The 22,669-nt window shown below is 41.1% G+C and overlaps 1 protein-coding gene across 21 annotated transcripts in view; it reads right to left on the bottom strand.

Annotated features, from left to right (window-relative positions):
• RNF144B (ring finger protein 144B) overlaps nucleotides 1–22,669 on the bottom strand; it is a 610,854-nt gene that overhangs the window by 508,839 nt on the left and 79,346 nt on the right. For 3 of the 21 annotated variants that reach the window (XR_009520986.1, XR_009520993.1, XR_009520996.1), the window contains 2 exons: nucleotides 18,074–18,283; nucleotides 15,961–17,099 (listed from right to left, as the gene is read on the bottom strand). The exons of 12 other annotated variants lie outside the window; for them this stretch is intronic. Coding sequence is in view for 1 of the 9 variants with exons in the window: in XM_060023576.2 (XP_059879559.1) it covers nucleotides 18,522–18,566 (45 nt within the window). In the remaining 8 variants the exon portion in view is untranslated. 6 more of the 21 variants (XR_009520988.1, XR_009520987.1, XR_009520989.1 and 3 more) reach the window with 4 other exon arrangements.

Below are 22,669 nucleotides of genomic sequence, written 5' to 3'. Positions count from 1 at the left end.
CAACCTCCTTTCAACACCCAAAGCAACTCTATCATTAGTACTTCATGGAACAAGCCTTTACTAAAAGCTTAGGTTTAATAGAAGAACAGCACCAATCCTAAAGAAAAACTTATCACCGGGTATTAGGCATTACTCTTCTTGAAGCTTCTCCATCCTGTTACAGGGGATTCCTGCTGGCTGTTTTTTTTCCCTTAGCCAACAACAACTATTATGTTACCATATTCAACCAGACTTCTATCATCCTTTGTCTTCTCTCAGTCCCAGGGGTCCTCACCATTTTTCTACCAAGCTACCACCCAAGCAAGCTCACATTCACTTAATTTTTTTTTTTTATTTTAACCGAAATGATCCATCCAGTATTTTCCTAAACAAAAAATTCATTACCTTTAACACCTGGCAGAAGCTTTGAAGTTACTGTTTTTCTTTGATTTGTCACAGACTGAGTTTGTAGACTGTGATCCCTTCCCTCACCACTTTCTTATGTATATATTTATATATGTAATTTATATAGGTGTGTGTGTGTGTATATATATATACATATATATGGGTATATATATGCATATATGTGTATGTATATGTGTATATATGTATATGAGTATATATGTGTGTGTATATGCATGTATATAGGTATATATAGGTATATATGCATATATATGTATGTATATGTATAAGTATATATGTGTGTGTGTGTATATATATATGTGGCAGGCAATCATTGGCTGTCATGTGGAAGACTGGTTAGAACCTTAGGAAACAAGGGACATGACAGGCAAGTTTTGGAGAGTCCATAGGAAGAGACAACTCCAAAACATGTGGAGACATCTTGAGAGAATTAGGCAATTTCAAGGAGCAGCCAGAAAAGGCTAATTGGTGGGCCAAATGTGAAGTGCTTGAGCACTGAACCATTAGAGAATGTCCCAAGGCCAATTTCATTTAAGGCAACCTAAGATCTTTCCTCAAGCAATCAAAAATATTTACCAGGAGGGGATCTACGCTCCCAGGGAAGCTGTGCAGTGCCAGACACTGAGCTGGGTAGTTTTATCACAAGCCTTCAAGATAGGGTATGATGGAATTCTCTGGCCAAGATGCCTTCCAGACATTCCATCTATCTCCAAATTACAAAATCATCCTAATCAGTTTTTGGTAACGAAGGAAGGCAGCCTCCTACTCATGACCTTCAGGGTATTAACTAGCAAACCTGGCAATTCTGGACTGTATGCAGGAGTATCTATCTCACTACTTGGCAGAGTACATAACCGAATCAGGACGATTTCAGAAACAGGGTATCTTGCCATGAGGGATGACCTAGAATTGGGGAACTACAAGAGAACTAAATAAGTCTTCTACTTCACCTCTTCATGACATAGAGGAACTGGGGTCTTTTGGACGCTCTTGGATTCTTAGTTGCAGAGTTGAGGCAACTTGTCTCCTGGTTTCCTGTTGTGGGATGTTTTGTGAACACACAAGCTGTCATAAAGTGTACCTTTAATTAATCTTTATTCTCCACAATAGTAGAAGAAGCCTTAAGATGTGAAATGAACTATATTTCAATAACAAAATCATGATGGAAAAGAAGTATGTTTCCTGACACAAGTGCCGTTTCCCTTGTGGCTGCACTGCCATCTTCTTCTCTCTTTCTCCCTGATACCATATCTGTCTACCCACGCCCCCCCCACCCAATATATATCGCAATGCCTGAAAACAGAGCCTCTCTTCTGACAACTGCCCATGAAAACCGCCTAGAAAAAGGCAATGATTCAGTCTGACCCCAGGATGAATTAATAACAAAACACAGAGCCCTGAACAAAACATGGCCTTAGTTTTGTTGACTTAAGAGATTTTATCCCAGCATATTTTCTAAACTTTATCACCTCTAGATCTGCTACTTGCTCTGCTAAAAATGTGAAAAAAGGTAAATCAGTGCCAACCTTACCTATTAAACCATAAACATAAATTTTCCAGCATTTTTTTTTTTTTTTTTTTTGCGGTATGCGGGCTTCTCACTGTTGTGGCCTCTCCCACTGCGGAGCACAGGCTCTAGACGCGCAGGCTCAGTGGCCATGGCTCACGGGCCCAGCCGCTCCGCGGCATGTGGGATCCTCCCGGACCGGGGCACGAACCCGCGTCCCCTGCATCGGCAGGCGGACTCTCAACCACTATGCCACCAGGGAAGCCCATAATTTCCAGCATTTTGATACAATACCAGGCAATCCTCCAAGGAAGTTTATCTCAAACACACACGCACACGCACACGCACACACACAAAAGTATAAACTTTCCAAGCTGGGCACAGTGAAAAATGACAGTGAGTTGAGTGGGAGTCAGGAGGCCTAGATATAGTGTCAGCTCTTTTGCTGACTGACATAAGACACCATCCCAGTGGGCCTTGCTTACCTTACCTGAGATCAAGAACCAGACTAAGAATCCCTAAAGTTCCTCCATCCACAAGTTTCTTTGACTCCATATAATCATACAGGTATCCTCTGTGATATCCTGAGTGATGTGACTTAGGTTGGGTCATCAAAAAGGATGGACATGCCTCCCTGGGTTACCCTGGCAAACCATATTAAGAAACTGAATGTTGATAAGAAAAATTAATGTTGAAAATTAGGGTCACCCTACTTGCCCAGGAGCCTGCTTTACTTGGAAGGAAAACCTCAGAAGCTCAGTGGCCGTGGGTCATTATTGAGGCTGTGGGATTCTTTCCTCACAAACCAAGTGTTGCCTTGCCCAGCACATCAGGGGCCTCTCCTAATACTGGCTCAGAGGGCACTAACCCCCTACACTCTGTTTTCCTTAAAATTTTCTTTATAAACATTTGACTACATCCCACCTCTGCTTATCTTAAATGAATGGACCAGGTATGGCTCCTCTTGGTCCACAGCCAGAAAAATAAGGAGACAAACAATTCATGGCTACTTTATGTCTTTCTGAGCAAGGAAGAAGCAGCAGAAGAGAAGACTCAAATAGGAAGACGGCATTGGAAATAATGGAAGAACCAAAGGGGGAAAAAATTTACTCATAACTTTTGGCTATAACTAAGTCAGGAATAGGTAGTCAATTGGGAAGGAACCAAGCAGTGGCCTCTCTACTATTTATATGTCAGATTAATTATGGAAGCTGATGGGCAAGTTGTATGATTTGCCTAACAGAGTACACACTTCTCAAGTGCATGCATTCAAGAGGCCCTAATACTCAACACATAATTTGGTGCATGGCACTCTGGCAGCCTTCCAACATGCCTCAACTTCAGATACAACAAAAATGTTGAAATCAGTGAGGCCTTAAAGAAGTGACCACATCACTGATAGTAGAATATTTAGGATGCATTTTTGCTACAACAAAGCTCAAAGGTGGCAGAGGAGACGGAAGTTCTGTTGTGCTTTTCCCTTTCTCCCTTTCATCTCAGAACTTGAGCATACAGAGTGTTGTGGACGGAATGTTTGTGTCCCCCGCCCCGCAAATGTATATGTTGAAGCCATGACTCCCAATGTGATGTTATCTGGAGGTGGGGTATTCGGGAGATACTTAGGTTTAGATGAGGGCACGAGGATGGGGCTCCCATGATGGGATTAATGTCCTTATAAGAAAGGGAAAAGAGATTAGCATTCTCTCAAAGAGGTCATGTGGGGCTTCCCTGGTGGCGCAGTGGTTGGGGGTCCGCCTGCCGAGGCAGGGGACGTGGGTTCGTGCCCCGGTCCGGGAAGATCCCGTGTGCCGCGGAGCGGCTGGGCCCGTGAGCCATGGCCGCTGGGCCTGCGCGTCCGGAGCCTGTGCTCCGCAACGGGAGGGGCCGCAGCGGTGAGAGGCCCGCGTACCACAAAAAAAAAAAAAAAAAAGAGGTCATGTGAGTGACAGCAGCTTACAAGCCAAGAGAAGAGGCCTCAGAATGAAACTTACTTTGCCAGGACCTTGATCTTGGACTTCCCGGCCTCCAGAACCATGAGAAATACATTTCTATTGTTTGAACCCCCCAGTCTGTGGTATTTTTTTATGGGAGCCCAAGCTGACAAATACACCGAGACCCAGAAGTCACAGTCCTTCAGTTAAATTCTTTACCAAGGCTTTGGTGCAGGACATAGAGCACGGGACGTCTTGAAGCCTGAGTTTAATCAACACCACAAATCAGGTCAAATAAATCCCAAGAGTTGCAGGTTACTGAGTAGAGCTTTCCAGATAAACAGGCCTCTGCTGCCTCCTCATTCCTCTGTCTAATTTCCAATGTGGAGTTTCCTTCACAGACCATGAGGCAGACCTGGATTCCTCTGACGAATCTGACCATTTGGCTTTTCTGTAGCATGCCATTCAGCACTGAGTTACACACCATCACGGACTTTTCATGTTTTTGTTTTCTGCCTTAAATGTCTCTTCTCCCTGAAGATCAATTTTAAGCACCTAAAGTGCAGAGACCACATCTCATTTGGTTTCAGCCTCCACAAAGTCCAGCACGATACTTAGTATGTAATAGGAAATCAGTGTGTCTTGGATTTATTGGTCAAATAAAGAGTAACAATTTTTGTGGTCAGACAAAGAGCAATAATTTGCTACAAGCCTCACCTGTGTCAAGAAAAGCCCTGCTGGGGCTTCCCTGGTGGCGCAGTGGTTAAGAATCCACCTGCCAATGCAGGTTCAAGCCCTGGTCCGGGAAGATCCCACATGCCGCAGAACAACCAAGCCCGTGCGCCACAACTACTGAGCCTGTGCTCTAGAGCCCGCGAGCCACAACTACTGAGCCCACGCGCCACAACTACTGAAGCCCACGCGCCTGGAGCTCATGCTCCTCAACAAGAGAAGCCAAAGCAATGAGAAGCCCACGCACCACAACGAAGAGTAGTACCCGCTCACCACAAGTAGAGAAAGCCCACGTGCAGCAACGAAGACCCAATGCAGCCAGAAATTAAATAAATAAATAAATTTATAACAACAGAAAAAGAAAAGACCTGCCATTTTTACAGACAAGATAAAGAGCTTTGCTCTTACTCAGCATCACACCTAATAGCAATAGTTCCTCATATTTGCCTGGCACTTCATAGCATGCAAAGTGCCTTCAGAATGATTGATTCCTACAGGTTTCTTCCCACCAACCTGGCAAACATGATCCTCATATCAGAGCCCCTCCTGTCAGGGTGAATGGAATTGTAAAATCCACCTCATTAAATACCACCTCTCTCTCTCCAATCCTCTCAACCAAATCTAGCAATATTTCCATGATTAAAGTAAAAGTGTGAGGCTTTAAACGTTCTATTTACTCACAGATAGGAGTCATGAGAGAAATTCTCTCTACGTGACCTGGACAAGGAAAATAATTTAAAAAGCAGACATAATCAGCTTCCTCACATTCAAAACTCCCTCTTGATTGAGGGCTGACTGGAGCCCTTTGTCCCTAGGAAGGTAGAAGAAGCAGAATCTACCCTGCCCTGTAACCCTACACACGAGGGAAAGGTTCTTGGAGACAGGTAAATGGTTTACCTATTTCTTTTATGAACAATAGAACCAGACAGCCTTTAAGGGAAAAATAAATCATAAAAGGGTAACATTGTATTTTTAGCCAGAGGGGTGTATGCAAAAGAGGAAAGACTTGCCAAATTCCTTTGTCCAATGTTACAAATAAATCTCCAGTTTGTTACCCCCAACGAGTGCTTTCACTAAGCAGGCCACCCCCAAATTGGAGATTCAGGATCAGCATTTTTTTTTTTAAACTAAACGAATAGAACAGATTACTTCAACAGAAAACAGAGCACCTCGCAGTCAGAATGTAAGAATCGCTTCATAAAACTTTTGAAATTTTATATGTAAAACTGTACTGGATCTTCTTGTCAAATATATTTCTTACTACAGTGCTGAACAAAAAAAAGTTTGAAAGTTTTGCCCTAGCTGTAGCGAGGTTGCTGGTGGAGTAGTACCGTTTGCCCTCTCTTTTTTCCTGGTATTAGCCCAATAAAAGAACAGTACTGTTTGTTTTCTGATAGAGCAGCACTTGCCCTGGGAGCAGCCCCGGCAGGGTGGTGTAAGCCCTGGATTCTGGCCTATGAATCATGGCTGCATCATTGCCCAGTAGATAGGCCTTAGGCAAGTTACTTCACCTCTCAGAGTCTTTCTTCATCATTCTATAGGATACCTGCTGTTTCCTTCAAGAGTCTCAAAAAGTAATGAATATATTGCCTACAAAGTACCTGGCAAAGTGCCTACAAAGTACCTACAAAGATATTCAATAAATGTGACTTCCTGCCCTGTCCACACTTCCCACCCCACACCACCCCTTCTGTAGTGCTGTAGGGACTCTGGCCTCTGCATTTTCCCACTTTTCTTAGGTGGGGCTCTGTTGACCCTGAAAAGCACTACCAAACAATCCATCCACGTCATCTCCAGAAGCAGTCACTGACTCAAAATGAGGCGAACGCACAATTCACTCAAAGTGTTCGGAAACACATGTCTCAAAGAATATGTGAAACAAGGCCTCCAGAAGGACTGTTCTGTGTCTTGGCTTGCAGAGTAAAGGCCTAAGAGAAATGTTTTATTAGATGAATGGTTTCGGTGCCTTCAGGGGCTCTGAAAAACGTCAGTTTCATATTCTAAGCAATAAAAACGACTTCTGTATCTCCTCCAACTGACTCCACATTCCTCGTAATCAGGTGGTTTCCACAGCACCCAGGAAGGACTCTCAATAAATATTAACTAGGGAAGAACAGACCAGGAAAAACTCTACTCTTCTCCTTTTCTGGCTGAGCCATTTAACGAAAGGTCAGAGGCTCATCTGTTCCTATGGAAACACCCCAGTGAGAATCCAACCCGATTTAGCCTGATTCCAACACTCAGTGAGGTGTTAACTTTTCCTAACTATGAAAGATTAACTGTCCCAAATTCCAATACCTTGAGGGAAGCAAGTTAATCATAGATGGCCTCCTGCTGTGTCACCCATCCCAACAGAGTTTTCACAGGCTGTATTTCCCCTCAGAACCTTCTAGCTCCTCCTCAGCAAGAATACTGTCTGTTCTCACCGTCGCTGGCTTTCCCTGGCTCTCTCTCCCCATGTCAGTTCTTTCCTGAAACGTTCCCCAGGTCTCTTGTCAGAATACTTCTACTTGTCTTTGCATTGCTTGCTAGTTTGTTTATACCTTCCCCAGATCCCTTACTACATTGGGATGTGTGTTACAATGACTTGAAAAGATGCCCATCCTCCCCCACAGACAGTGAGCACATTCAGAACTCCCTCATGTGGACTGTGTCTCAACTGTTATCACCCCTCCCCTGAGCTCCATTCGTAACACAGTGCCTGACCCATCACGCACATTCATCGCAGGCAGTTGAACTGGCTTGACCAGAGTTCTCTGGACGGCTTCAGTTGCTCATTTGTGCCTAAAACCAAGTCCTGGGGACTTCTTTCTTCTCCATAATATCAGGAGAGAACATTTTAAGACAGGAAAGAAACAGAAGGGCCAGAGAAAAAAGGAAGCTAGAGACAAAACCAAAAAAAATCCTTCTGTAACATTCATAGCTGTACTTCACAGCTCTGTCTGCCACATCTGCCCATTTGCCCATTCTCCACCTCCTCAGCTATGCTTGAGAGACTGGTTTTACCTGAAAATCAGCTCACTCACACTGGAGCTTTCAAAGGCTTCCTGGATTGCTAATGAGAATGACACTGCATTTCAATTTAGGGTCCTTTTTACCATAATCTCAAAGCATTTTCTAGCTAAAGAACCAAACTTGATTAAATCACACGTTCAGTTTGCCTCCCAGCCACATTCCCAACATTCAGGCCTTTGGAGGCAGGCTAAGCTGAGACCCTGAAGAAGGAGAGGGCGTCTTGCAAAATTGTGACTGCCCACTCAGCTCTCTCCGTGCACCTACCCTTCCTCTGGTCACTCACAGGCTGGCCTTGCAGCTGCTACTGTCACCAATGTAATGCATGATGTTGCCCGGGAAGCAGTGCTTTTTGCAGCAGCTGGAACAATGTTTCTGACATATGTTCCCATGGCCAGAACAATGACAAGGCTCCTTTCAACTCGCTTTCTTCCCTTGCAGGTTTGGAGAATGCTCTTTGTGAGGCCTGGCTGAGTCACAGATGGACACAGGGCTCAGGACTGCCCCCCTCCCTTCCCTCCCCACCAGGATGCCTAAGGCATTTGCATACGGTGAATCCTCCTGCCAGGCTCTTTACAAAAGCAAAAGAAAGGCATTGTTTTCCTTTCAGGGCCAGGTGGCTTTGAGGAGTAGTTTGTTCCATTAACAAGAGCAGCCTGAGGAGATTAGACAGAAAGGTCAGTTTCCCCCCACAAAGATTTCACCCAGTGCTTATTTGAAGAGGCTCAGTAGCCCAGGGGCTCTGTGGCTACATCTGATTTCAATCTGGCCCGCACTCTGCACTTCTCAAAGGAGGTAGGAACCGAGGCTTTAAACTAGTTATAGACGTTTGCAGAGATCCCACCCTGGCTTGCGCAACTAGGATAATATCTGGGGATTGTCACCTCTATTAGGGTTAATATATCTGGGAAAATACACAATACAGCCCAGACCCCCACATACACGTCCTCAAAGACCAAGGCACAGGGACATGTTTATTCATATCCATCACGGTTTATGGCACCACCTTGGGCCCAGCTACGGAAACAAGCCCAGAAGTCATTCTGGCTGCTTCACTTTTCCCCATATCTAGGGGGTTAACTCTATCTAAATGGCTCTCTTCCCCTTCCTCTCTTCTCTATGCAGCTGATTGTATTAAGTTCGTTGCTTTTCTTCCTGCCTCTCCCTGAACCTCCTTCCACAAAGCTGTCAGAATAATTTTTCTGACGTTCAAGTCCAATTCCATCACTCCCTTGCTCAAAATTCTTCAGCAAGGCCCATTTGTCTTGGAGATAAAAGCTGACTGCTTCAGGTGGCTTCGGGATTTGGTTCTTCCCTACTTGTTCATCCACCTTTATATCCCAACTTCTACCTAGACTCCAGTGACTCTAAATGGTTTTGGGCTCAGCATCCCTGCTAGGCTCTTACATACCTCCAAAGGTGCTCTTTTCCCTAGAATGCATCTACTTTCTGGTTTGTTCCCAGTGCTCAAGACCGCCAAATATTCCATTAACTTACCTAATTTCATTCTGCTCCCCGTGACCACACGAGGACACGTTAGTCCATTCTTATCTATGTTGTTCCCTTAATCGGTCAAGGTTAGCAGAAGTTTGAGAAGTTCACTTTGCCCACGCCACCATCACCAAACAAGAAAACCTTAAGGGATATCCCACAGGGTGGAATCTAAGAGTGAAGACGCCCAGGTGGCAGGCAGAACAGAGGCAAAGAGGAACTGGGTGCTTGGTAACTTTGAGTGACTGAGTAAAGCCTGTCTGGAGCCTACTTCACATCTGGACTTTTCAAGTTCATCAGCCAGTAAATTCCCTGTATTGTTTAAGTCTGTTTGAAGGCTGTTCCATCTATTACAATGCAGAGAACCTTATCTGATACAGCAGAAATGAAGAGTATTATCTTTGAAAGAAGCAGCTTTCCTTAGAATAAATGATAAAATAATACGAAACCAAGGGAGCTCAGCAAATGCAGCATTGAATAGAGTCAAGAAGCTTGAATTCTGGACTTCCCTGGTGGTTAAGACTCCACGCTCCCAATGCAGGGGGCAGGGGTTTGATCCCTGGTCTGGGAACTAAGATCCAGCATGCCCCATGGTGCAGCTAAAAAAAAAGCTTGAATTCTAAATAAAAATTTGCCCACAACTTCTAGGGGCCCTGATTCCTTATACTTTATTCTTCTATCTATAAATTGAGCATTCCTACCAACTCCTTCCTTATTTTATAACACAGGTGATAGTAATGAAGCCTTCGCAGATATTTTAGTCTGTTCTGGATGCTATAACAAAATACCATAGATTGGGTGACTCATAAACAACAGAAATTTATTTCTCAACATTCCTCAGGCTGGAGGTCCTAGATCAGGGTGCCAACATGGTAGGGTTCTGGTGAAAGCTCTCTTCCATGTTGCAGACTGCCAATTTCTAGCTGTGACCTCACACGGTAGGGAGGGGATTAGGCTAACTCTCTGAGGTCCCTTTTATAAGGGCACTAATCCCATTCATGAGGGCTCCACCCTCATGACCTAATCACTTTCCAAAGGCCCCATGTCCAAATACCTTCACCTTGGGCATTAGGTTTCCAGTATATGAATTTCAATACATGAATTCAGACCATAGTGAAAGAGTTCTTCTGTTCCTTTGTATATGCATTTAGTCATTTAAAAAAAAAGACAAATAAAACTTTTAATGAGTACTTACTATTTGCTTGGTGGTAGGTATTATATACGTAGAAAAACCTGAGACATCCTCTAGGCTAGGGTTTGGCAAACTCCAGCTCACAGGCCAAATCTGGCCCCGCTTGCTGTTTTTGTAAATAAAGTTTTATTGGAACACAGCTGCACCTATGCGTTTACATAATGTCTGTGGCTACTTTCACACTGCAACAGCAGAGTCGAGAAGTTGCCACAGAGAACATAGACCTGCAAAGCCTAAAATATTTACTATCTGGCTCTTGATAGAAAAAGTTTGCCAACCTCTGCTCCAGGCTATTCACCACTGCTGAAACTTCTGGTTACAATAAACCTCGCTTTTCTGAAGAGCCATAGTGAAGTATACTCCACCAACTTTTGTGTAACACAGTCCCAAATATCAAATTACACTCCTCCCATAAAAAGCATGGGGGAGAAAGAAAAAAATGTTTTTAAACATACATTCAATTGAATGCATTTTGAGTTTCCAGAATTAATTGGTACCGCAAATGAGATGCAGACCCCATGAATCATCATTAGGATCCTCCTTGAGAGATGGGCAAAAACCACCCCAGCTGGTGTCAATGAAAAACCAAGTGTAGACAATATGACTCATTAACAAAGAAGAGAGGTTTGTTTGTTTCTCCTCCATCCTTTCCCCTGGTGTAGTTTACTTCTCAGAACAATGATTTGATTTCAAGAAACTAGCCCAAGTGTAGATAAGAAAAGTAAACCCCAGTCCATTTCTGAGTATGAATGCAAAAGCTGAAATCTAGAAATTAGGCCCCTGGTTTAATTTTTTCTATATTGGTCTATGGTGACCCACAGGTAAGCTTCTAGCCTAAATATCCCCCTTTTCATTATGCAGTAGGGGCTTTTTCCAAGCTCTTTTCAGATGCTAGAGGGATTAACCCCATAATCACTAACATTGTTATACAGTGGAATAGAAATAGCACAGACTATTGAATCCAACAGATACCTGTGTGAATTTGTTTTGGCACTTATAATGTATGCAATAATGTATGCAATATAGAAGGAATATATTCTTCTATTCCTCTTCTTGAACCGTGATTGCCTCAACAGTACGCAGACACTAACTCGTAGAACTGTTAGAGAACACGTGTGTGGTCACACTTGAAAGTATCTAACACAGTTGCAGGCACAGAGCTGGTTTCCAATAAATGTGGCTTTCTTTCCTCTTCCTTTCAACCTTCTATACCTCAGAAAATAAAAAGCATACCCTAATCTGAACAACAGAATCACAACCTCCTATTATTTTGAGTCTTTCCTGTGTTAAAGGAAAAACAGAAGTTAAAAGTTGAGAGATATAAAGAGATTTAATTTAAATAAATAAATAAAGATTCAATTGTGTTCTGGGATTTTCTCCCCCTAACCCCACCATTACCTCCTCTCCCAACCCCAAGATTAAACATGAGAATAGGTTTCTATTTCTAAATGAACAGAATGCTGCAGGCATCAATCAGTAGTAACCACTAATGGAAACTTGGCCACCAGCACCCACTCCAAGGCTGACACATTTGGATCTAATTGGCAGTCTGCTTTAGAGCAGCCAAAGAATATAGTGTCATACACATCACAGATCAAAGTAGAGGCAAACTTGCTAGTGGCCACGGGGCTTTGATTGCCAAACTTAGGTAGGCAGATCTGTGGGTTTTGTTTAGGGACAGGTAAACGCTCACTAGCTTATTTAGAGAAAACCTCTAGAAGACCCTGATTTAGCTAGTTTGGACCCAAAACATGAAGGTACAAGAAAAAGCATTCAGAGTATCTGGCCACTTGGGTGGTCAAAAGGAGAGACCAGCTTATGTTCATCCTGCCACCACGTACATTGGAAATTACTTAATATTCTCTTCTGGGCTTCCATGTAATGAGTGACTCAGGCTTTTCAGTAAGAAATATGCTTCAGTCTCAAGCTTAGAAATGTCAACTATACATAAAAACACTCAAATCCATTATTAGTAGGAGAAAACAAAATTTCTCCTTTTACTAAAAACCAACAAAAAGAATGCTTTTTTCTAATTCCAGCATTATGCAGAAATACCTATCCACCAGAATTTAAATGATAAATGCTCCTATTGAATACTGGTAATCTTTTTAGTGTCATAGCCTCCTAAAAATTATGGAAACCTCTTTCCAGAAAAATATATATGCAACACAATTTTACACACAATTTCAGTACTGACAGACTTCCTGAGGACATCCCAGGGACCCTCTTGGGCTCTATACTTCCTAGATAAAAGATTACTGTATTAAATCTATTAAACAGAAGAACAAAACCATTTGCCAAATGATAGTTTACCACTATAGGTCTGTCATTACTTCTAATTTATGACAGTCATAGCCAATTTACCATTCCTACAAGGACCTCCAGCTCACCAATCAAAAATTACTGCCTATCTAATATCATCCACTGTGAGAACCCCTAGGAATATCTGATCATTTAATTCATTCATCTAAATATAAACAGACTACTAAGAAACATCAAACATTTGAGAGAAGTCTGCAGCACAAAAGAAGTAAACCATGGCAAACTTTTTTAAAAGTACAGTTCTGACTAGTATCCTTAGAGAGATTAGAATAGATATTACACCTACAACAGGATGTTCTGCAAAAGGAGAATATGAACATTAAAAATAATTACTGGAGATTAAAAATATGACTGCTAAGATACACAATAAAATAGAACGGTTGAAAGGTACCAGTAACGGAAGTCTCCCATAAAGGAGAACAAAAAGATGGAAAACATGAGAGGGAAGGTGAAACATGCAGGATTAAAACAGAGGATTTAATATATAATAGGAGTTTAATAAGAGAAAATGGAGGCAAAGAAATAATAGAAGGAAATTTCCTAGGGCTTAAGAAGAAAACGTGTTCACATTGAAAAGATTTACCAACTAAGAAGAAGGAGGAAGGAAAAGGACTCATAACTCTAAACATTACTGTGAAAGTTAAGAACAGCGAAAGATAAATCCCCTACAGGCTAACTAAGATATGGAATTAATATCTTTAGAATTCTGAGGGAAAAGCATTTACAATCTAAAATTCAATACTCAGCCAAACTCTCTATTGTGAGGGAAGACTAAAAAAATTTCAGACGAGGAAGGACTAAGAAAGTTTGCCTCCCACGCCTTTTAGTTGAAGATTTACTCCAGCAAAACAAGGGGATTAACCAAGAAAAAGAAGACAAGAGACCCAGGAAATAGTAGATCAGAACCAGGAATAAGAAAAGATGTCTCAGCATGACAGCTATGGAGCTGGCCTAAAAGTAGACGTTGAGGCAGGAAGAAGTGGTGATCTGGGAGGGAAGTCACTGAGGGAAGAGTACACACCATAGAATAGACAGGATTTGAGAAGAGGAAGTACCTGAATATACAATAAAATTCACAAGTGCAATAAAAAAACATACAAAATATACTCAGGGAAAAGCAGAAAGTTATATAACAAAGTCATGTACCAATAGAAAGGAAATTAACCAGTTAGAACAGTACCTTGATGGATTCTGTAACAAAGAACAGAGTAAGTCTCAAGTAAAATACAGAATGCTTAAGACTCTTAAAAGTGATAATGATCTAATGATAGATACATGTTTCTTTTTATCAATTAGAGAAAAAAAAGGCAATCAGAAACTCCAGGATAAACAAAAACCAAACAAAAAAGGTATGGAAAATGTAGCATTTTTAACAATTAGTGAAGTATAAGAAAGAACAGTCCATTTGAGCATTCTCCTTTAAGTGGTTCTTTTATTAAGGAAATATAATCATACCACACAGCTTGACTCTAAAAGAAAACAAGTATTTATAAAAATGAAAATATTTACTAGGTTTCAATTTTTAGAATCAATCTCTTGAAAGTGTAACATAAAAGACAAAATAAAAAATAAATATGTCTTGAAATGTATTGATAACAATAAAAATAACAGTAACAACAAATATTTAATGAGAATTTACTATGTATCAGATACTGAACTTAGAATCAGCCTCTATTCCTATTGTATAGGTAGAAAAAGTAAGGCATGGTGAGGTTGTATAACTTGCCCAAGGTCATGCAGATAGTAATGTGTGGGTCAAACCTCCAGATAGCCTGGCTTTAGAGGCAGAGGTCTTGCCACTATACTATACTTTCTCCTTTGTTTTTACTAAAAACGTTAAAAGTACAACTGATAGATTTTACAAATTAAAATTGGGAGAGGGTGAGGAGAAAAGGGGGAAGGAGGGATTAAGGATGTTAATAGCCTTTTTTACAAAGTAGGGAGTCAAGATACAGTCTAGTGGATGGAAAGGGAAATGGAGGTTTTAATTCTTAAGCTTGGAAAGGTAACCAAGAAAGGAATTAAAAGTAATGATGTAACAATATTGGGAGGAGGTAGGAAGGATAGGAGAGAGTTTGTATAAGTGAGCTAAATCCTCATAACTAGTAGCAAGAAATCAATTCATATTGTGGTTATATTAAAAGGAACTTCCCAAACAAGAATTTGTGGTGTATACATACTATTCAGACTTACAGAGGCATCACTAGATGAACACAAAACCAAACCGATTAAAGGTTGCCTGGGGAGTGGACTAAAGATGGAAAGAAGAGGTCAGAGGCTCTGTTGTTATTACGCTATTATATTTTTAAATTTGATGTTAATATATGCTAACATGTATTAAAATATGAATTTTATTTTGACTTAAATAAAATAGTTTTAAAAACACATAAGCAAAAACCACCAGAAATACAAGGGAATTGATAAAAATGAGAGCATGGGGGGAGAGGGAAACGAATACCTTCCTCTCATGTAGATAAAGTAGACTAATAGCAAACAAAGATAAAATGGAATTGTATAGTAGTATTAATAAGCAAGATTTGATATTTATATATCAAACTTTGTACCCTTCAGAAGAAGATGGTGACATACGAGGCTCCTGAACCTACTTCCTTTCACAGACACAGCAAATATACAACTACACACAGAGCAATTCCCTCTGAAAGAAATCTAGATATGAGCGGATCAACTCCTACACACCAGGCAAACAAGAAAACACCCACATGGAAGTGGGTAGGAAAGGCTGAGATATATTCTCACCGTAAACCCCACCCCTGGCACAGTGACATACAATTGAGGAGGAATGCACAACTCCCAGCATCTCTCTGAGGAATCAGAGTTTGGAACAAACATCTAGCACACCTCAACTTTTAGGACTAGGACTTCCACCTGAAGGATGACCCCCAAAATACCCAGCTCTGAGAGCCAGTGAGGTTTGTGTCCACAAGACCCACAAGACTATAGCAAACAAAGAAATAGTTGTTTTGGCTTTTGTTTTTGGCCGCGCCATGCGGCATGTGGGATCTTAGTTCCCCAACCACGGATTGGACCTGCACCCCCTGCATTGGAAGCACAGAGTCTTAACCACTGGACCACCAGGGAAGTCCCCAAAGAAATGGTTCTTAAGTGGCATTTATTAAAATAGTTTGGATGCTATCAAAGTTGTATTGAAAGGAAAAATCATAGCTTTAAATGCTTTTATAGCTAAACAAGAAAGAACGAAAATAAGCAAAGCATTTAACCCAAGAAGTAAATAAAGACAATTTAAAAATTAAGTAGAGAAAATATATTTAAAATAAATTAATGAATTAGAAAGCAAAATAAAATTAATAAATCCAATAACTCTTTGTTTGAAAAAACTAAGAAAACAGACAAATATCTGGCTATTAAGAAAAAGCAAACAAAGAAAGAAAAACCCCAAAAAACAAAAACAAACAAACAAAAAGAAACAACTGAGAGGAAGCCAGATAAAAACATCATTCTGAGAATCAGAGATTGTTTTTGATTATAAAAGATTTCTTTATATCACTCAATTCTTCACCCTCTCAATACAACAAAACTATTAACAATTGATTTACATATACCAATGTCTATGGAAGAACTTAGGAAAACTGTCCAAGCATTCCTCCAAGTTTTACTCTTCCTTCCCGAACCTCAGTTGATCAGCACGCAAGAACTATGGGGGGATTGCTGAGCCTGCGCTCTAGAGCCTGCGAGCCACAACTACTGAGCTCACGTGCCACAACTACTGAAGCCCACGCGCCTAGAGCCGGTGCTCCACAACAAGAGAAGCCACTGCAATGAGAAGCCCGTGCACCGCAGCAAAGAGTAGACCCCACTAGCTGCAACTAGAGAAAGCCCGTGCGCAGCAACGAAGACCCAATGCAGCCAAAAATAAATTTAAAAAATTATTAAAAAAAGAACTATGGGGAGTGGGGGTGGGTGGCGGAGGCTGAGCTCTCCTGCTATTCGTTACAGGGATGGCCATGTTGGTCTCTGATCATTATATGCAGCTGTTCCTTTTTTTCCTCCTGAAATAATGGGTATTGATTAACAAACCGCCAAACTGGCCAAATTTCAGTGTTCTTCCCCTCTCCTCTTTGGCATCTGTGTTCAGCTGTAGTAAGCAGAGCTCCAACAGCTACTGTGTCCGATGTACAGAGAGCAAAAGGTTTCCATGGGCAAAGGGCAAAAGAATATTCTAATGAGAACGGGTTAATCATCCTTTGTAAAATAGAATCACTGAGCTAAGTGATATTGCTAAAAGCTTTAGTCCTTCACATACAATAAATACTAAAGTATATAACATAAGATTACATCAGCTTATCTTATTATCAGACAGAGTGGCAGCTAAGAAAGGGGAAAGACACACCTCACTGCACTTTCAAAGGGAATTCCTTTCCAAGTAAATGAAAACAACATGGTCAATTAACTTCCTCAAAGGACTTTCAGAACTCAGCTCCATTTCCGGTCTTTGTCAAGCTGGTTGTGTACTTTGTGTTCCCAGCTTTCCCTAAAACAGAAGGTAGTTTGGTTGAAAGCATTTCTTAAACCCTAATGAATTCATTAATGTAAGAAACTCTCCTGTGCTCTCTACTTTCTTATGAATTACTTAAAGTTATTACCTAAAACCAAGTAGAAACATATCCCCCATACAATTTTTCTATGTTTGGTCTGGCTCTTTCATCATGCCCTACGAGGAATTATTATTTATTCTCCGTTTTGTTCCAAAAACGATTTAAGGGAAAATCCTATGAGTAAGCCTCACATTAATAAAACCTTTTCTAAACTGGCTCTAGGTAAAAACTGATAGCAATTGTACGGAGGCTTTAAGATTCAATGTAGTGATGATGTTCAAATAAGAAAATTATATTGTAATACTTTTTAAAAGCACTTATTCTGTAGGTGATATAACCACCAAAATGCTACCAATATATATATATATGAAACTACCATATATGTGTGTGTATAAACATCTTTCTCTTTTGCTTTTTTTCCTTTCTCTGGACCAGGTCTTCATTAAGTGATACCTCTAGACTAGTGCAGGGTCCCCCTAACTAGTCATGCCACTTCCAGCTTTCCCCCTTGCAATTCAACCAGCACAGTGCTGTCAGATTAACCTGCTAAAGTGTACCTTTGCACGTGTCACCCTTCAAGCTCAGAACTGTTACTCAGCTCCCCAATGTAATAAGAACCCACCAACTCCTGAGCCTGGCACCCAAGAGTCTCTTTTTCCTCGTCATTTTCTGGCTCTCCTCTGTTCTACAAGTGCTTTGTTTCGGCTTAATTAGGCTAGTTATCAATCCTCAAGCCACCTTGCTCTCATCATGCCCCCTCTCTGTAATGCCCTTGTCTCCTTTGCAATCACAATCCTAACAACCTTTCAAAGCCCTGATCCAGTACCGTCCCTGTAAAGCTCTAACCAAAAAAGTTTCAGCAATATCTATCCGCCTCCACCTGCTCCCAACACATAGCTCAGCCACTCACCTGTCATCTATCAGGCATGACCCGATACGGTTATTCATCTTTCTATAGCCCGATGTGTTCTTTCTCCTCAACCAGACTGAGTCACTTTAGGCAACTAATCGCCACACATTTGTTTGTACAAAGACGGAACTGAATACATGCTTCATAATGAGAATGGTAACCTAATAGACTTGCCTTCTTCAGTGTGTTCAACTACAGATGGGCCATGTCCTGGAGGAAACAAGGCAAAGGTGAAGCATCTTTAAGAAGTGAATTTTACTTAGGTAATTTACAATGTTATCTTTAAAATGAAATCAAAATAATATGGAGCAGATTCTAATTTTAGATGAATGTTAAAGACAGAATTAAAAAGTAAACAGGTGATGTCAAAAAGTTTCTAGTCCTCAGCGGTTCACTTTGGGCAATGCTTTCAGGTCATTCTCTTCCTTCCAAGGGTGAGTTCGTGTTCTTATATCAGTTGAGGATGTTTATGTGGAAACATTCGAGAAATACCCTGTAGATTATGAATGAGCAGTAAGGAAGGAATACGGTCATTTCCCTTTTTTTCCCCATTTTTGTTTTAAGATGCAATCAACACACATTTTTGTTTTCATTAAAATGGGTAATACAAATTAAACCTGAAGATTTGTTTAAGTCTTTATTTTACTTGCTTGGTTATGATATATTTGTGACATCAGATTTAAATATTAGAAATGAGTTTTAGTGTGACCATTCTTAAAATTAAATCTCAAATGTTTAAAAGTCAAAATTTTAAAGAATTTTTTGAATATTGATTTAGCTTTTGCTTTTTAGTTTACTGTTTTTGAAATCCAGAAGTAGTTTTGTGTTCTACTTTTGAAAATAAAATTTATTAAGTCTGAATAAAAATTTCTTTGTTCCTAAGTAGATGTGCCCATCCATCCATCTATCTACTACACACACACACACACACACACACACACACACACACACACACACTAGATATACAGATAGGTAAATATACTATCATATATACTATCCTATAACACATCCATTAACACATGTACATATGTGCCGTAAATTTAATTCAATTCACAGAACATGCCATGTGTATAGGAAACATAGAGATAAATTAATCAATACTAAGCAACTGAATGTTAAAAAGACTCCTCAGACTGACGCACTCAGAATAAATAGTCCATTGTGTGTTTAAAATAAGGATACTGAGGTTCTGATGTTTTTAATATAAGTACTAGAGGAAACACATCCCTGAAAATTCCCCAAACAACTTTTGTTGTAAGTCTTTTCAGCCATCAAGAGCTGTAAACAAACCAAGTTCAACCATTGTTCTTTGAATTTGCTTATTTTAAATAAACTTGTACTATATTTTACATGCTTCTGGAATTATCTATAATTTTATGCCTGGAAGCTTCTTCCGGTAATTACCAGTTCCTTGTCTAATAAGGAGAATTTCCCTTTTGTGTACTATTCTCATGGATATGAGGCTCACAATGGGTGCTAGTAATCTTTTCCATCTTACACAAAAGGTTAGATTTGAAGTGGACTTAGAAAATAATCACTTCCAATTTTCAAGATGAGGAAACTGAGGCCAAGATAAATTGTAAATTGTCCAAAGCCAAAAGGAACTAGTAGAGGTCTCACATCTCCCTCTAGTCTTCCATTTCTAGTCAGAAAAGTGGCCATTCTACTTTAAAACATCTAAAGTGTCTGGTCAGGGTCTGTATTCCTGCACTGGGGCAGGAAAATGGAAGAGGTGATGATCTTGACTTTCAGTGCAGGTCCTTCAACAACAGGCAGCAACTCGCTAACTGAAATCCACTGCTTTATTGGTCTGACCTGGGTGGAAACACCATCCTGTACTTTAAGTCAACTCTTGAAAGGAGTTGTCCTTCCTGAATCCAACACAAGATTCAGTCCAATCCTGAATCTTCTGAAGGTTTGTTCAGAAAGATGAGATCAGGTTTTCTTCTAAGCCCATGTGGAAAAATCTGTCTCACGTAAAGACCAAGGAGACCTCTCAAGGACGCCAGCCAGAAGCAGAGTTACTGTTAAAACCTTGGCCATGCTAGGCTCAACTGAAAGTTCAGATCAACAGTTCCCTCGTAGGAAGCTAGATATTGCTTTTAACTCTTCCCTGAGTTTGTGATTTCTTCTAGTTGATACTATCACGTCTGCAAACTGCTTGGCTTCAAGGAGCAGGGAAACAGAACGGTAAAAAGTTAAACTTCCTATTGAAAATGACAAACATGCTCCCATTGGCCACTTTATAATTTAAAATTATGGAAGTCAGAAAGATGCAGCCAAAGAGGATGTCAAAGAGATCTGAATTATAAGAAGGACTCGACGTGGCTTGAAGATGGAGGGCACCACACAGAAGGCATGAGAACGAACTGAATTCTGCCAACAACCAGTGAGCTTGGAAGAGAACCCCGAGCCCCAAATTAAAACACACTTGGGCCAACACCTTGATCTTCAGCCCAGTGAGAGTCTGAGCTGAGAACCCGACTACATCATGCCAAACTTCCGATGTACAGAAACTGAGATTAATGAATGTGTCGCTTTAAGCCACTATTTTAAAAATTAAAATAATGCTAAGAGGCCCTAGGCTGGCTCATGCAAGATGTGGGTTCAAACTCTAGCTTTGCCACCAACCCACTTTATGAACTTGGGCCACGTCACCTAGCCCCTGAGTCTCAGCTCCCATCTGTAAATTGGGGGAGGGGCATATTAATAGCTACTTCCCAGAATAGTATGAAGAGCCAATGGAAATGTGATTCAAAGTACTTTGCACACCATAAGAAATCTTGTAAATGCAAGTTTTTACCATAAACCTCCCCCAAGAAAAACTTCTTGTGCTTTTATGAACGCATTTCTTTCTCCACATATCCTCCATTTTAATGGAGCATAAAATTAGCTACATGCTTGTGAAATATTTGTGAAAAAGTGACATGAAGGAATATATATATATATATTTTTTTTTTTGGCGGTATGCGGGCCTCTCACTGTTGTGGCCTCTCCCGTTGCGGAGCACAGGCTCCGGATGCGCAGGCTCAGCGGCCATGGCTCACGGGCCCAGCTGCTCTGCGGCATGTGGGATCTTCCCAGACCGGGGCACGAACCCGTGTCCCCTGCATTGGCAGGCGGACTCTCAACCACTGTGCCACCAGGGAAGCCCAGGAATATTTTAAATCTAAAAAGACAACATATTTACTGAGGAGGTCATTCCTACCTCACACACATTCACAAGCTTGAAATATATTTTGGGGACCCCCCGCTTAGTTCTCTTTTCTCCTTTGGAAAGAATGTCTGACTACAAACTCATCACCCACACTCACAGCCACAGCACACACAGTACAATGGCTCCCTCTCCTCTCCCCTCCTAACAAAGAACGCTTAGAAGCACTTTGACATTCGTGATCTCATCCTATCCTCCTAAGCCTGAGTTAAAATAGACAAAATGACACTATGTGATAAATGGCTGGCCCCAAACCACAGCACCAGTCAAGAGCAAAGCCAGGCCTGGAACTGAAGCCACTTATTACAAGCTGGGTGTCTGTCCCCCAACCCCACACCACCTGGACTAGCAGAAGGCAGGGAGAACAGAGGACATCGCCTGCTGGTTCTGTGCCTGGGGTGTCTCAGATTTACCAACACTCTCCCAACTTCGTTCATGTACCCTTGTGGTGCCAAAGTCCAAGGGCCAGGCTGGAATTTGGGACACACCATGCAGGGCAGTGTGTGGATTTCTGGACTTGTTTGCTTTTAGTGAAACAAACTGGCTTGACTTCAAAAAAATCAGTCCAGGGCTTCCCTGGTGGCACAGTGGTTGAGAGTCCGCCTGCTGATGCAGGGGACACGGGTTCGTGCCCCGGTCCGGGAAGATCCCACATGCCGCGGAGTGGCTGGGCCCATGAGCCATGGCCGCTGAGCCTGCGCGTCCTGAGCCTGTGCTCTGCAACGGGAGAGGCCACAACAGTGAGAGGCCCACGTACCGCAAAAAAAAAAAAAAAAGTTAAAAAAAAAAAATCAGCCCAGGCTGATGAATAATCAGATGTCTCACAACTCACCTCAAGAAAATCTTCATGTTTATTTTATCTAAATATGTTCAATAGCATTAATGTCAACCACCCATCCACTCCCTCCAAAAGAAAATATACCCCCTCAAATCACGCCAGGTCAGTAAGGAACCACAAGATAAAATGGCTAACATTAGACTTAATCTGCTTCTCATCAAAAGCCTGAATCCTAGTTATAACACACAGAAAAAGGAAAGCTGATAAAACTGAAAGACAAAGTTTATGCAGAAAATGGAATTCAAAGCACGTCTTTATACAGATCAGAAATTCATTAATTTCATTATTTAGAGCCTCTTTTCTTGCTTTTGAAACTGCCAATCAACTGATTTATTTAATTCTAGGCCACAAATACACTTTAGAGTACAAGTTAGTAATGTTAATAGGGAAGAATCTGGATCTGAGTTAATCACGTTGAGTCTTGATTGTAAACATTAAAAGGAACTGATGACAATGTACCTCGTATTTGTGGGGAAGAGGTAAACACTTTGGCTTTTGGAGTAAGTACATGGACACAGCTATAATTCTATTTCCAATAGCAAAT

Source organism: Delphinus delphis, chromosome 10, assembly GCF_949987515.2.
Source record: "Delphinus delphis chromosome 10, mDelDel1.2, whole genome shotgun sequence".
Taxonomy (NCBI): Eukaryota; Metazoa; Chordata; class Mammalia; order Artiodactyla; family Delphinidae; genus Delphinus; species Delphinus delphis.
This window is presented reverse-complemented; position numbering and strand designations above follow the sequence as displayed.